The following is a 15,138-nucleotide window of genomic DNA, read 5'->3' on the forward strand; positions in this document are numbered from 1 at the left end:
TTAAAGTTTAACGTTTGGATAAATAACTCAGAAAATATATATATTTTTTTACATACAAAAAATGAATATTAAAATAACGATGATAATAAAGACCTTTTAATATTGAATGTTGATTTTAAATAATTTACTCACTGGTATTTTATACCACACACAGTATTAATACAAATTTAATAATAAAAATAGAGTGGTAGAATGATAAAAAAGAATTACTCGAAGGAACACATATAATAGGTGGTTCAGATAAAATATGGTGTAAAAATAATAATAAAGAATGAGTACTTTCAGCAGATAAAACATTGCATGAAAATCAAGGGCGGAGCTAGAAGAAATATTAGAGGGGGCCAAAAATATTTACACACTAAAAAAAGACTAAAATAAAATTTTAAGGGGGGCTAAACTAAAATTTACATATAATTTACATGTAAAAAATTAAAATTAAGGGGGCGATTGTCCCCCTTTCTATGTATGTAGCTTCGCCCCTGATGAAAATGATAGTACAAGACCAATACTTCTAATAGATGAAACATTGCACGAAAATAGTGGTGGAAGACCAATATTTTCAGCAAAACCAAAACACATTTTTCACAGAACTAAAAATGAAGGTAACACAATAATCTCTTTTATTTTGAAGTCAATTTTTTTTAATGAAAGTGATAAAATAACTTATGAAAAAAAATCATCATATTTTTCTACTTCTTCAAAAGCTCTCAATTAATTCAAAAAATTAAAAAAAAAATTCAAAAATAATATCAAACATACATAATATAATTTTTTATAATCCAAAAATAAATAAATAAATAAAAGTAGCTTTTGCTCCTCTTCAAACGGGCTCTTTAATTTGCTCTTAATGCTAGACGCTCTATTATTGAGATGAAGATGATGATGCTAATTTTGCTAAGAGTTTCATCCCTTAAATGAAAATTCTGTCTTTCCAACAAAAAAAAAAAGTAAGAGAAGAATACGAGAAGTAAATCAATATTTTACATATGCACCCAAATAATAAATACACATAAATAAATTCGATCAATCAGACATTACCCCACATGACCAAAAACACGCACTCTGACATACACACAAACATGACACGTGTAAAACAGAAAGAAATAAATTGCAGTTTATTGCCTAACGTTTTATAAATTTAAGGTACAAGGTTATGGTAAATTAGTAACAGGTAACATGTCAATTCGAATTTATCAAACCAATTAGTGCACTTTTAATATAAGTTTCATTAAAATTAGAATTTCATGTAAAGCAACTTTTTCAGGCTATTGAGTCCCATACTATTATTACATGTTTCCTTTCCAAATAAGAAAATATTGGATAATTAATTTTGATTATAAGGAACATTCTGGATAACAGGTATGGAATGGAACTGCGAGACAGAATGCAAGGCATTTTTACAACATTGCTCGGGTTACATTTTCTCCTTGTATAATGAATCAATATTTCAAAATTAGCCAATATTCTGTATCTCTCCAACCTTTAACATGAAAAAAAAATGCAGAAATTTGAGACACCTACACTAAATCAGTCACTCAATCAATAGTTCTGATCCCTTTAGGAAACTGTACATTTCAGAAACACGGTAAAAGAAAAGAAAAAAAAAACCTCAATCATTAAATTAAGCCCAGTAACCATCGTTCCAATGGTGCTTGGAAGAAGGTCCCCCATGTTCACTCCGGCTTCCTGTAAATCTATGCAATGATAACTTACTTCGGACTGTTCTCAATGGACCTGATCTGTTCCCATGCTTAATCGGTAAAGACATCTCATCTCCGATCAAGCTTGAAGTCGAAAACGGTCTGTTTTCCATATCATCAAGTGGACCAGAACTGTACTCCATGGTGATGAAAGATGATGCTTGCCCATAAGTTAATCGAGGGGTTAACCCTCCGGCATTCCACCAGCTGCTATCGGAAGGGGCGAGATCGCCTCTGAAATCAGAGTCCTGTACGGAGGAGTCCTTCTGACTGCAGTAATCTCCGCAAGTCTCGTCTGCATCATTGTATATTAACTTAAGAGCCTGCACGACTTCACCCATGAAGGGTCTCTGTGTGACCTCTGGGTGGACGCACATGGAGGCGATAGCAGCAACCTTTGCCATGTCATCAAAGTCGTAACTTCCAGCCAAAGATGGATCCACTAGCTGTTCTAAACCTTCCCTGCTCGCCAACAATGGCCTTGCCCAAGTTACTAGATTCTCCTGTCCCTGAGGTTGAGACATGTCCACTGGCTTTCTGCCAGTAAGAAGTTCAAGCAGCACAACACCATAACTATAAACATCACTTTTAACGAGTAAATGACCTGTCATCGCATATTCTGGGGCAACGTACCTGCAAATGATGGACAGAAATCAGAACACTTTGTTCATTCAACTAACAAAATACATAATAAATTGATGAAAGGTGGTCAATAGTCGACTAGTATCCAAACTTTACAAAACATATATATTGATAGTTACTGAACAAGTCCCATAAAGGAAGAAAAAAAAAATATATATATATATATATATATATATATATATATAAAACCATTTTGTACTTTCTCAACAAAGCTTAAGAAATTAATAATCAAAATGCCACAAACATTTTATATTACACTTACCCAAAAGTTCCCATCACCCTTGTAGAAATATGCTGACTTCCTTCAGTTGCTTCTCTTGCCAATCCAAAATCAGAAACCTTCGGGGTAAAGTCATCTTCTAGTAGCACATTGCTAGCTTTAAAATCTCGATGAATTACACGAGGATTAGAATCCTCATGAAGATATGCCAAACCTCTTGCTGCTCCAAGTGCAATTTTCATTCGTGCTTCCCAATCTAGAGGTCCCTTTTTCTTGTCAACACCTGCAGCATCATTGACAAGCATGAAAACAGTTCATTTAACAGATGACAAGACAATATAAATTGAACTCAAGCTGCATGACTAGAGCCTTTTTTATTGTATGTTACCATGCAAATGTGACTCAACACTGCCATTGTGAACAAGCTCATACACCAAGCAACGTCGGCGCCCTTCGATACATATACCAAGTAGTTTAACAAGATTCCGGTGATGCAATCGGCTTAGCATTTCAACTTCTGCAATAAATTCACGATCTCCATTCTGATTATCTCTAGTCAGCAGCTTAACTGCAACTTCAGCCCCATCTTCCAATGTCCCACTGTAAACTCGTCCAAATCCTCCTTCTCCTAATACTCTCTTTGAACTAAACTTATCCGTAGCTTTCTCGAGCTCAGAAAGCGAAAATGTTTTAACAGAGAGAATGGAAGCAGCCATTGTGGACATAAGGGACACTGATGTCGAGCTTGTAATACTGCTTGACAACATAGAACCCAAGCCTGCAGTAAAAGCAGCATCAATCAATTAACATTTGCTTCTTTACAACCGAGAGAATGAAGATAACCAACAAAATATGGAAATCAATCAAATTTAGGCAAGGATAAATAACTACCATATTTGCAAGTGTTGAATACCTGAGAAAGTGGAATTTGTAAATGTAAAATGAAAATGTTCACATCACTACCCTATTTTAGCTGCAGGTTTAACTCAATGAACATCAAAAGGAAATGACACCTAAATAATCTTATTGGTCCTGCACAACAGTAGTGTGTAATTGAATGAAGATGTAAAGCTGTTAAATGAAAATCAAGTACAAGTAAAAGGGGTAAACATTTAAATCGACAGATTTTAACATGTAATTCATCATTAATAATGTTAGACCTACAAAATCTTGATATCAATACACTTCAATTTTTGGAGACAGTAGAACATATAAACGTGAGATAATTGTCTTTGCCTAACAAGGCATCCTTAGGACAATAAAAGAAGGAAACTACATAAGGAACAACAATCAACCTGAGGAATGATAAGTTAGGCAATATGCCAGCAGAATATTCAATAAAAGATGTTCAATTTAACAATAAATAAAGCTTCACAAAATCAAACCCAAAACAAAATTTTCAAAAGGAGTTAAAAATTATACCAGATCTCTTGTTTAGAGATGAAGTGAATGCAGGGCCAACGGCACTCGATGGCCCCCTAATCTTCTGACATTTCAAAATGATAGAAACTGCTCCAACTAAAACCAATAAAAGTACAAAGGAAGACGAAGCAATGATGATTATGGTTCTGAGATTCATTCTCTGATTCTTGTTGACAAAGTTGGCAGAGACTGGTAGACTACCAGTTACACTTTCCATAGGAGCATCCCCAGCTATGGTTCCATATGCATACGGTGGCGATGAAGAAATTCCTGAAACCAAGCGCTTCAGTCTCAAAATAACATGATGGAACATAAATCAGTAACGTAAAATGCTATTCGAAGAAGGGAGACAACTACCTGGATAGGCAATGTACAAAACATCATAATCACCAAAAAGGCTTCTATTTAGTGGGACTTTCTTGTGCCAGAACCTCTCATATGTCAGAGCTGCAGTAGTATTGTCAAATTTCTCTCCCAATGGAACCAAGTTTATATCAACTACAGTTCTTCCCTGATTCTCACTATCAGCACTAGCACCCATTATCTTCACCTGACTCTGCTCTAAGTATGTGCCTAATGCAACTTCAATCTCTAATTCATTCATTACTGGAAAGACAGCATAAGGAGCTACACCCAGCGTGAGTCTGACTTTCATGGGAAATACACAACCACAAGGTGACCCAAAAGGTGTTGATGTGAGTGGATCCGTACAGATTTGGTCGCAACCTGCAAGCCATTTCATTAGAAATGAGTAAATATGAGACGATAAACAGCTAAGGACAAAGCAATGTTCATAAATCCATTGAATCAGAAAAAAATGTTCATTCACATATATTAATTTGAGTTTTTGATATACAACTATTTAGGACTCTTGTTTTAATTAAATCCATTATGCCATACCACTACTTCGAGAAGTTGGGAATACTTTTCACATAGCAAATCCAAAGCTGAGAAGAAAGGCAAACACAGTTTCAAACTCTTCCACAAACTTTTTTTTTGTCATGGATTTGAAATTGAAATAGGCAATAATTTTCAAGCACCAAAGACAGATTTAAATAACATCTGTAACCACATATAAATTGAAATAAATGAAAATTTCTCCAATAACACATTTGTAATCTAGAGGGTCAAACTAAATAGATTTGAAATTTTCTTCTAGAACATTTTCTTGTTTACCTTTTTTTTCCAATTTATATCATCTTACAATGCTTAACCATTAACAGCAGGATACATGGTAGGAATTAATCAGAAAATTCAGATTACTAAGCTTTCAAAGATCTACAGCATGGCTCACTTGATAAACTTAATTCACCACACAGATTCACAGAAATACATGCAGTGAAAATGATGGCAAAAAAGAAAAGATTGTTAAGAAATAAACATTATAAATACTCCTGAGAGCAGGAAGAATAAGAAGTAAAGATGAAGTTCCAAAAGTCACCTTGGTCTTTAGAAGGGGGTGGAGCGACTGGATAAGGTTTTACGCTATGATGGTGATGATGATGATAGCGATGTTTTGGACTTGGATGCACAATAGGACCTAAACTAAGACAATATAAGCATTTAGACTGAAATCGGTCATAGAGTTGACCATCAAGTCATTGAAGAATATGATAATGTACCTTGATATGATGGAGATGGTGCAGGTACAGGGGCAGCAGGTCCAGGTGAAGTAGATGGTCCAGAAGAAGGTTTAACTAACCAAGTTTTAGCTCGTTTTGATGAGACATATGAAACACTCACAGAAACCGACTTCACTGCAGGCAAAAAACTTACATGTCAAACACAGAAAACCTGAAAAGAAGTCTATAAAATTAAAAAACACTGGAAAAAAATCCATTAATTGTAACTTGTGATATTGAAGGTTTGAAACATTTCTTTTCCAGGAAAGCAACTAGTGTGTGGATTTTCTAATTATATGGAGTGCTCGATGTGATGTGTTTTTGACCATATTGCCTGGATATTTCTTTGGCGACTAGTCAGTATTTTGCTGCATAATTTTGCTGGTTCCGGTTTGATTAGGTTTTATATTCTTTTTCATCTGCACACATAAATACCTCATGGATTCATTCAGCATAACCCATCAAAGCCATTTAAAGCAAAACTTAAGCCAATATCCAGGTATAGTTGGCAATATAGTTTTGAAATATTCCATTTATGAAGTCTTTGTTAAATTTACACTTTGAAGACAATGCCCAACTTGCACATCTTCTATTGCAAGCATTGAAAAAGGAGATAAATTTATACTTTTATCTTTCTCACTTTCCAATTTTTCTTGACATATTTGTATGGCATGTTAACATCACATGCACTAGCAATTCTTTTTTACATTCCAGTAATAAGTGCATAACTTAATTGGACTTGGAATCTATAAAACAAAGCAGTCTCTAAGAATGAAACTTTTGATCAGTATACAGCTTCCAATATTTAAATCCAAATCATTCAAGCTTCTTCGAGAAACCGACCATTTGATCCAGAAAAGTGTATGAGAAAGTGCATTGACCAAAATATTTGATGAAAAGTTAAGTCTGAGCTACCCCAAGAAAGCACCAAGATAAGCATGATTGAACGTCCATTATAATGCTGTGTTAAAAAATTAGGTTTTCACATGAGCAGGGTAGGTTTCACACATGTAAGGAAAAGATGGAAGGGTTAGGGAGCAACACAGAATAATATGTTGCAGATAGCCAGCCACATAAACACATACTTAGAGAAGAACATATGACAGTGTTCAAGTAGTAAAATGACAACTAAATTTACCCAAAATAAGAATCAGAAATTTAACATGATTGACAACCAACCAACAAATATTCAACACCACAATTACAAAGTAGAAACTCCCCGTGAAAATTATAACTTCAAATCTACCAAACGAGTATTCCCCAAGCCTCTAGACTGGGAATTATCCTTCCTTCATATCGACATTGTTTACCTCCATTACAAGCCGTAACAGTGTAATTCCTGGCAAATTCTCTTACTGTGACAAAAAAAAAAAAGAAAAGCTACAGAATGAATCCACACAACCGATTATGTCAAATTCCAACCACTATATGAAGTCTGCATTTACTTGAAGAATCAAATCCCATATATCTTATCTCAATTCAGCTATAAATGAAGCACACCGACAAAAACAGTTACATCACACTCAAACAGTCATCAAGCAATGCTTCCTCCAGCTAAGCAGAAGAACAACAACCAAAATTCGAAACAACACAGTGACGCAAAGAAGAAAGTTTGAGGGGAGAAAAAATTACCTGAGCAAGATAGTAGCAAGTTGAGAAGAACGAGGAGGAAGAAAACTGACGCCGGCATTCTCTCTCGGCGAACTCGAAAGCGGTGAGAAGCATCGTCAGGAGAAGAAAACAGCAGAATTCCGGCGAGACGGCCGGCGGCGATCATGGTGGACGCCGCAGCAGCAAGCAGAACCAGAAGGAAGAGCATGCATAGCTCAGAATTGCAAGCAAATGAAAACCCTAGAAGAGAGAGAAATCGAAGAATAAGGCAATGGAGACGGTCGCATCTCCGGATCCAAGAAATGCGGGAGAAGATCTAGCCAAGGAAAACCGACACGCGTGAAGATTGAATCCGTTCGAACCTAGAGAGAGAGAAAACGATATATAGAGAGAGCGAGAGTTTGTTGAGAGAAGAAGTGAAAGAAAGGAAGAAAGAAGAAGAGAATGGTGGGAGTTGAGAAGACTTAAATGCTGTGAGAGAGAGTGAGAGTGTGAGTGAGCGAGTGAGTTGAGGACACTGTGATGCGTTAAGATTTTGTGTTTTAGAGCTACGTCGATGCTTCATCATCACCATCGTTGGGGTGTTGTTTTTTCTCTCACGCGACGCGTGGGAGCGTATGATGAACGGGTTCATAGAAACGGCAGCGTGGGGAGTCGTTTCGTGGAGAAAAAGGGGTTTTGGATTTGCCCCCATCGTTTCGCGAAAAGTGAAAAAGTGAAAACTGGAAACGCGGCCAACATATGGTAATGGTGGGGCTATATGCCTATGTCCCTGTCCCATAATATTAAAATTGTTGTAATATTTTCCGTTATGTTTAAATTTTGTTTGTTACTGCTTTTTCAGTTGGAAAGAAAAAATAAAATAAGGGGCAGGTAGGTGAAGTCAAAGAAAGGTTAAGATATTTGATGAATTTATTTGTATATCTATATAATATTAATATTAATGTATAGAACATTAGAACTATAGATAACACACAAATACATTGTCTCGCAATTTTTGTCTTTTTTTCTTTTCATGAATTTAATTTTTTTAATTTTCATATATTGTCGTCAAAAAATTATACAAATAAATAATTGTATATTATCATACTCAAAAGTAATTATAAAATTTTTTATATTAATTAATATTTTATTAAAATTAAACTTTTTAATATATAACAAATATAATAACCAGTATGTACGGAATAAAATTAAAATTATAATTATAATTTGTTTAGTTAAAATTAATACAATAATTATTGTTAAAAACAAAAGAGTAATATGAAAAAAATGTTTTTGTGTAATATTTAATATATAAGCAATGGTACAATATACAAAGATATATATAGGTGTTAGAAGAATCAAAGCAATAAAAATGTAATATCCTACAACAAATATACAGATATGCTAAATAAATATTATTAATGCTAATTGATCTTAATTGATCCTAATTATACTCTAACATTCCCTCTCAAACTCAAGTGGGAGTTAAAGATAACATCTTGAGTTTGGATGCTAAAGTCCAAATACGAGTAAAATGAAGAGCCTTCGTGAAAATATCAGCAATCTGATCCAAAGTTCCAACAGCTATGAGACGAACAACAACATTAATAAAGAGACGTTGTCGAACAAAGTGACAATCAATCTCAATGTGTTTGGTGTATTCATGAAAAATATCATTATGGGCAATCTGAATAGCACTGCGATTGTCACAAAAAAATATCAGTTATGGACAAATGAGGATCCAGAGCACCCAAATCTTCAAGAAGCCAACGAATCGAGACAACCTCAGCAGTGGTGTCCGCGAGAGCATGATATTCAGCTTCGGTGCTTGTTCGAGCAATGAACATTTGCTTCTTGGCTCACCAGGAAATGAGAGAGTCACCAAGAAACAAACAATAACTAGTAGTAGAACGATGATTAGTGGGATCCCCAGCCCAATCAGCATCTAAGTACGCTTGAAGGATTAAAGATGAATGGACAGAAAAATGAAGGCCATGAAATAGAGTGCTTTTGATGTAACGAAGAATGCGAAGAATTGGCGCATAGTAAGTAGTACGAGGAACCGACAAGAACTGGCTAAGAATATGAACTGGATAGGTGATGTCTAGTCATGTGACATTCAAGTAGGTGAGACCTCTAACTAACTGTCGATAAAGAGTATGATTATCCAAAATAGCGACATCCATAGGAGTAAACTGAACATTAGACTCAAGAGGAGTAAACCTAATGCGACTATCTATAATTCTGGCTCGAGCAAGAAGATCAGAAGCATACTTAGCTTAGGAGATATAGATACCGTCATCTGAGAATATGACTTCAAGGCTAAGAAAATAACCGAGAGAACCAAGATCTTTTATCTCAAAAGTGTGGTGAAGGAATGCTTTAAGATCAGAGATATCATCAACATCGTCTCTAGTAATGATCATGTCATCAGCATACAAAAGTAGAAGAACAACCCCATGTTCTCTTTTACGAATAAAGAGATCATTTGCATGAAAGCTGCAAGTGAAACCGAGATTGCATATAGTGGTGCTAAACTTTTCAAACATTTAGGAGGAGTTTGCTTAAAACCATAAAGTGCCTTACGAAGGAGACAGACTTTGCTAGGACAAGGATATCCCTGGGGTAGTTTCATATAGACCTTTTTTTTCAAATCTCTATTAAAAAATGCATTCTTCACATCCATCTGACAGAGACCATTTTTTAACTGCAGTAATGGCAAGGAGAGCGCGAATAGATGTGAGACGAGCAACATGAGCAATAGCCTCTTCATAATCAATACCATACTCTTGCGTATATCCTTGAGCAACCAATCGTGCCTTATAACGGTCAATAGAACTATCAGAGCGAGTCTTGATCCTGTATACTCATCTATTAGCCACAACTTCTTGATTAGAAGGAGGATTAACCAAGTCCCAAGTGTGTGCTTTTTCAAGTGCCTGAATTTCTTTCTGCATTGCTTGCTGCCAATTTGAATTTGTGGAGGCTTCTTGGAATAACTTAGGTTTACGGTGATAAAGAATAGTAGTGGTGCTGAAATTTTTATACCATTCACGAGGAGCTTGCTTAAAACCATAAAGTGCCTCATGAAGGAAACAGACTTTGCTAGAAGGACAAGGATATTTTGAGGGTGGTTTCATATAGACCTTCTTTTTTAAATCCCCATTAAGAAATGCATTCTTCACATCCATCTGACAGAGAACATGTTTTAACCGCAGCAATGGCAAGGAGAGCACGAACAGATGTGAGATGAGCAACATGAGCAACAGTCTCTTCATAATCAATACCATACTCTTGGGTATATCCTTTAGCAACAAATTGTGCCTTATAATAGTCAATAGAACTATCAGAGCGAGTCTTGATACTGTATACTCATCTACTACCCACAATCTCTTGATCAGAAGGAGGATCAACCAAGTCTCAAGTGTGTACTTTTTCAAGTTCCTGAATTTCTTCCTACATTGTTTGCTACCAATTTGAATTTATGAAGGCTTCTCGGAATAACTTAGGTTCATAGTGATGAAGAATAGTAGAAAAATAATGATAATCAAGAAGATGAGGAGGTGAATTTTTTATCCTAGAAGAACGAGTGGAGGGAGGAGAAATGACAGTAGGATCAGGATCATTGTCCAGTCTAAAATCATCGAAAAATAGAGAAGGTAGAAGCGTAGGAGGCTCGAGAGGTTAACTTGAGATAAAACCTATAGTATCATCATTAGGAAAAAGATCAACATTGGGGTTAGTGAAAAACGGTGACTAAGTAGAAAGAATAGACTCAAAAGATGAGAAACTAGAGAACATGTAATGCTCCTAAAATACAACATGACGAGATATACAAATACATTGAGAAATAGGATCCCAACAATGATAATCCTTGTGTTCAATGCCATAGCCGAGAAAACAACACATGCGAGCCCGATGTTCAAGGTTATTATGTTCATGAGGCTGAAGAAGGACAAAACAGACACAACAAAAAATACGAAGAGAGCGGTAATCTGGAGAAGTATGACAAAGACACTCAAAGGGAGTAGTGCTACAAAGGACAAAAGAAGGGAGTCTATTGATAACATGAACAACAGTGAGAACAACTTCACATCGAATACGTTCAGCACACGAAGAAGAAATAAGCATTGCACGAACAGAGTTGACAATATCTTGTCTATCATCTTTCGGTATCACCGGTAATATTTGTCAAAAATTGCCCCCAAATATAACTATTTTTTCTCTAAATGGCTTATCAAGGCTTTTTTGGATTCTTGAATCGCAAGATGTCTCACATCGTCCTATCAAGGACTTCAATGCAAATTCTATTTACCATCAGAACTTCATCCCATATAATAAGTTGGCCCTTATAATCAAATCTGCTAAAACACTATTTTGCTTTATATTACATGTTGAGAATTCATTCAAGTTGATTGGGATTGTAAAACGCAAATGTGTTGTTCTTCCACTGAGTAATAATAGGGATGCGATTGCACTTGAGACAACCAATAGGACAATTTACCTTTTCAACCTGATCGCAGTAGGTAGGGTTTTCCAAACAAATATATTCCCAGTACTGCCATAACCATATAGAAAAATACACCAACTTGTCCGTTGTTCACAACTACCATGATGGTGTCAAATACCTTTTTTGTTCATCGGTTAGATTTGTCATAAAGTCGGCTAATTATGCATTAAACCTGTATCTATCTTAATGTAATTCATCTAATAGCAACATGTTAACACCTGACTGAAAACAGTTGCTGTGAGGATAAGTCCATGTATGGAAATGGCATGGACAAAATCTCGTTTAAACTCTTGTTGTAGGATCTAGAATCTTCTCAATTTCTAAAAAAGTAAGATCTCTCATCTCCTTATCTGTCAGCTCTAGATCTGTAAAGAGAAGCTACATTATTGTAGTTTATAATTAGTAATTGTATAAATCCTAAAACAGGGAGTATTGTACTAAATCCTTCAAATAGATAATCCAAGAGTATAAAAAGATTGTGATGAATGAGTAAAACCGAAATTGTTAATAGTAAAGATAGATCCATCCCAAATATGAACCTCGGTGCCGAATATGATTACCTGTACTTTAACTCATGAAAGCTTGTGAAATAGCCCCACACAAAAATTATGTTATCTAATTGGCATGAACAATTCTTGTTGATGTACAAAATAGAGTCAACCACAAAAATGCATTCGAATAATTTTGTTGCTGACAAAAGTGCACCCGAATTTTATTATCGACAAAAATACTTTCAAATAATTTTAAAATGTGACAAAATGTCTAATATTAAATATGTATTCTCAAAAAGTATTTTAGAAATTGAATTTTGATGTAGTTTTTTGCAAGTATGATTTGAAAAATAAGATATTTTTATCCTTTATCTTTGGTATTTTTTGCTAAGTATATATATTTTTTTGGTGATTTTTTTATCAACAACCAATAATACTTTTAAAAAATAAAAAAAATATATCAAATTTTTATCTAGTTTTAATATGTGTATTTTTAAATAAATATCTAAATATTCCTATAAAATTTTAGATTAAATGCTTAAGCGGTTTGTCAAATACAAAAGTCGTTTGTCACTTACAAAAAAAGAAATATTCTTTTGGGTATTTCTGTCTCGTTAACAAAAATTCGAAGGTATTTTTTTTTTATAACAAAATTTGAGTGCATTTCTGTCAACGATAAAATTATTCGAATGCATATTTGGTAGTTTACCTGTAAATAATATTCTAATTTTTATTTTGGTTAGTGACACATATTGCTCAAATACATTTGTCCATATAAAAACTTTGTATGATACGTCAAATAATATTAGATTGCCAAGTAATCACTTTAAGTTGCCTATCTAGTCTACAAGCATATAAAATAATATACACAATGAAATACTAAAAACTTTTTGTGCACATGTATGTCTTGGCTATGGTATGTGTATTGTGGCAAGACCATAATAATTTGTTACCTTCTTAGTTAGACAGTGAATAAGAACATAAATTATGTGTAATGACTAATATGTAAGCTTATTATTTGAAACTTGAAATAGTAGTGCAGATAGCAACAAACCTTGGTTCTCGTATAAGTTCTAGGATATCTTCCGATAGACTTTTCTAACTGCTTTCCCATGCATATTCTGCCCTTGTTTTGAATTTGATATTAGAAGAATTATCGGAACCCAAACGACTTGCTTTCTCAATGGTATTAATGTACTCTTTGTCATCATGAAAAATACTTTTCGCATAACATGCATCTCTATAGGTGGGGTATACAACAACATCAATGGTTTTAATATACTTATAACTTGTAGGGCCTCTAGCAAAATTTAACAATAATTGAAGATAGTAAAATTCAATGGATTTAGGAGGAACAAAAAATATCTATCCAATTACAGAATGTGATTTCCGTGGGCACCATTTTCTTGGTGTTGAATTCCAAACAAACTTTCAAAGAAACTCTGTATATGTTAGAGTGCGGGCTTCGGGTATTTTTTATTTGCTTCAAACTATCCCATGAAGATCGATTCTTTTACGGATGCTTTCTTGGCAATATCTTATAGGTTTCCATGATCTTGGAAGACTACCGGTTGCTCACCAGGAAAGTGAAAGCCCAAACGTACAACTGAGGGTTCTCTGTAATGAATGTTGTAACTAAATACTCTCCATGCTGCTTCATATGGGGATCTATATCTACAATTGTAATGCATATTGACTTCATCATACTCATCATTCTCTACATCCGTGTTAGCATTGCTGTAGAATGAACCAGTCACTCGATTATTCCCTTTATTTACATACTTGAATAGATAATTGATTGCTCTTGATTGGTTGCACCACTCCACATTAATGTGAGCACCATACCTTAATAATAATTTTCATAGTGTAGGACAACATATCTATTATCAAGTTCAATCCCATATTTAATTATTATCTTTCCATCCTTTCTCCGTCTATAAACAGGATATTCATCCTCATCAACGATTGTATATTAACAAATCTCTTGAAAAAATGTCTTATGCACTTTTCATTTTCCATGCATGGGAGTCTCAGTTAATGGTTCTACATGGTCCGTGTATCGTGTTTTCTACATCTTCGTAGTATGTTGGATTGTCCTCTTTATTTGGTATTTTTGCACATATAATACGATCAATATCTTCTAAGGTTAGATATTTGTCATCTCTATGTAAAAGCACCAAAATATGTACATGTGGCAAGCCTCGCTTTTGGAATTCAATTGTGTATACAACTGAAAGTGTTTAGAAAATTTGTTAGTTTAAGAAATGGATATTTTTTGTAGACATAGTAAAGAGATATGATGATGTGTTATTCTATGTCCTTGTAACATCCCTTTTGATAACCCTTCTATGTAAATTTTCCAATATATGAAATATTAAAGGGTATAAAAGATTATTTTGACTTATAAAATACGAATTGAATTCCTAATATGTTTGATCTATATTTTTTGTTATAGCAGTGTAGCGATGATTATTTAAATCGCAATATACTTTACAATTTGACCCCTTAAGATTATGAATGGTCAAATACAAATTTACATCTTTAATATACCAATTAATAGCAAGCTTGGAGACCAAATTTTATCCAAATAAACATAATCCAAAACACTCAATTTTTATCTTCATTCTCTTGTAAGTTAGGTTGGGGGAAGTTGGGTTTTGGCTAAAAAACTGCAAAAATACCACCTTGCCAAAAGAAACTAAGCCCGGCGGGAAAGTCCACCCCCGTCCCACCAAAGCCCGCAGTTTAAGCAGTGCGGGTTAGGCGAGTTTTTGTTATTTAGCGGTCTCAATTTTCCAATCCAGCCTGCCATTTTAGTGGGTTACGCGGGCCGGCCCGACGGGTTTAGGCCCGTTTGCTCACAGAATCACCCAATGATACCAAAGTTGAATTACATTCCAAAGCTCCTATGGTAGAAACCAATGAAATTCTCCTTAAC

General features: G+C 34.7%; 1 protein-coding gene across 1 annotated transcript; it reads right to left on the bottom strand.

Moving 5' to 3' along the window:
• Positions 1-1,334: 1,334 nt before the first annotated feature.
• Positions 1,335-7,645, bottom strand: LOC130936468 (receptor-like serine/threonine-protein kinase ALE2). Its single transcript, XM_057866538.1, has 8 exons — positions 7,239-7,645; positions 5,607-5,741; positions 5,426-5,524; positions 4,342-4,710; positions 3,985-4,254; positions 2,951-3,340; positions 2,605-2,845; positions 1,335-2,333 (listed from the first exon to the last, which is right to left on the bottom strand). Exons 1-8 carry the CDS (start codon positions 7,423-7,425, stop codon positions 1,622-1,624), a joined length of 2,403 nt encoding a protein of 800 aa, XP_057722521.1. The 5' UTR covers positions 7,426-7,645; the 3' UTR covers positions 1,335-1,621.
• Between the last annotated feature and the right edge of the window lie 7,493 nt (positions 7,646-15,138).

Source organism: Arachis stenosperma, chromosome 6, assembly GCF_014773155.1.
Source record: "Arachis stenosperma cultivar V10309 chromosome 6, arast.V10309.gnm1.PFL2, whole genome shotgun sequence".
NCBI lineage: Eukaryota > Viridiplantae > Streptophyta > Magnoliopsida > Fabales > Fabaceae > Arachis > Arachis stenosperma.

Excerpts from the sequence above, each read along its gene's own strand:
- LOC130936468 (XM_057866538.1), bottom strand. The coding sequence starts at position 7,425 with ATGCTCTTCCTTCTGGTTCTGCTTGCTGCTGCGGCGTCCACCATGATC. Across the intron at positions 5,525-5,606 it reads ACCATCTCCATCATATCAAG|GTCCTATTGTGCATCCAAGT; the intron begins GTACATTATCAT and ends GTCTTAGTTTAG. Across the intron at positions 4,255-4,341 it reads TTTGTACATTGCCTATCCAG|GAATTTCTTCATCGCCACCG; the intron begins GTAGTTGTCTCC and ends GCTTGGTTTCAG.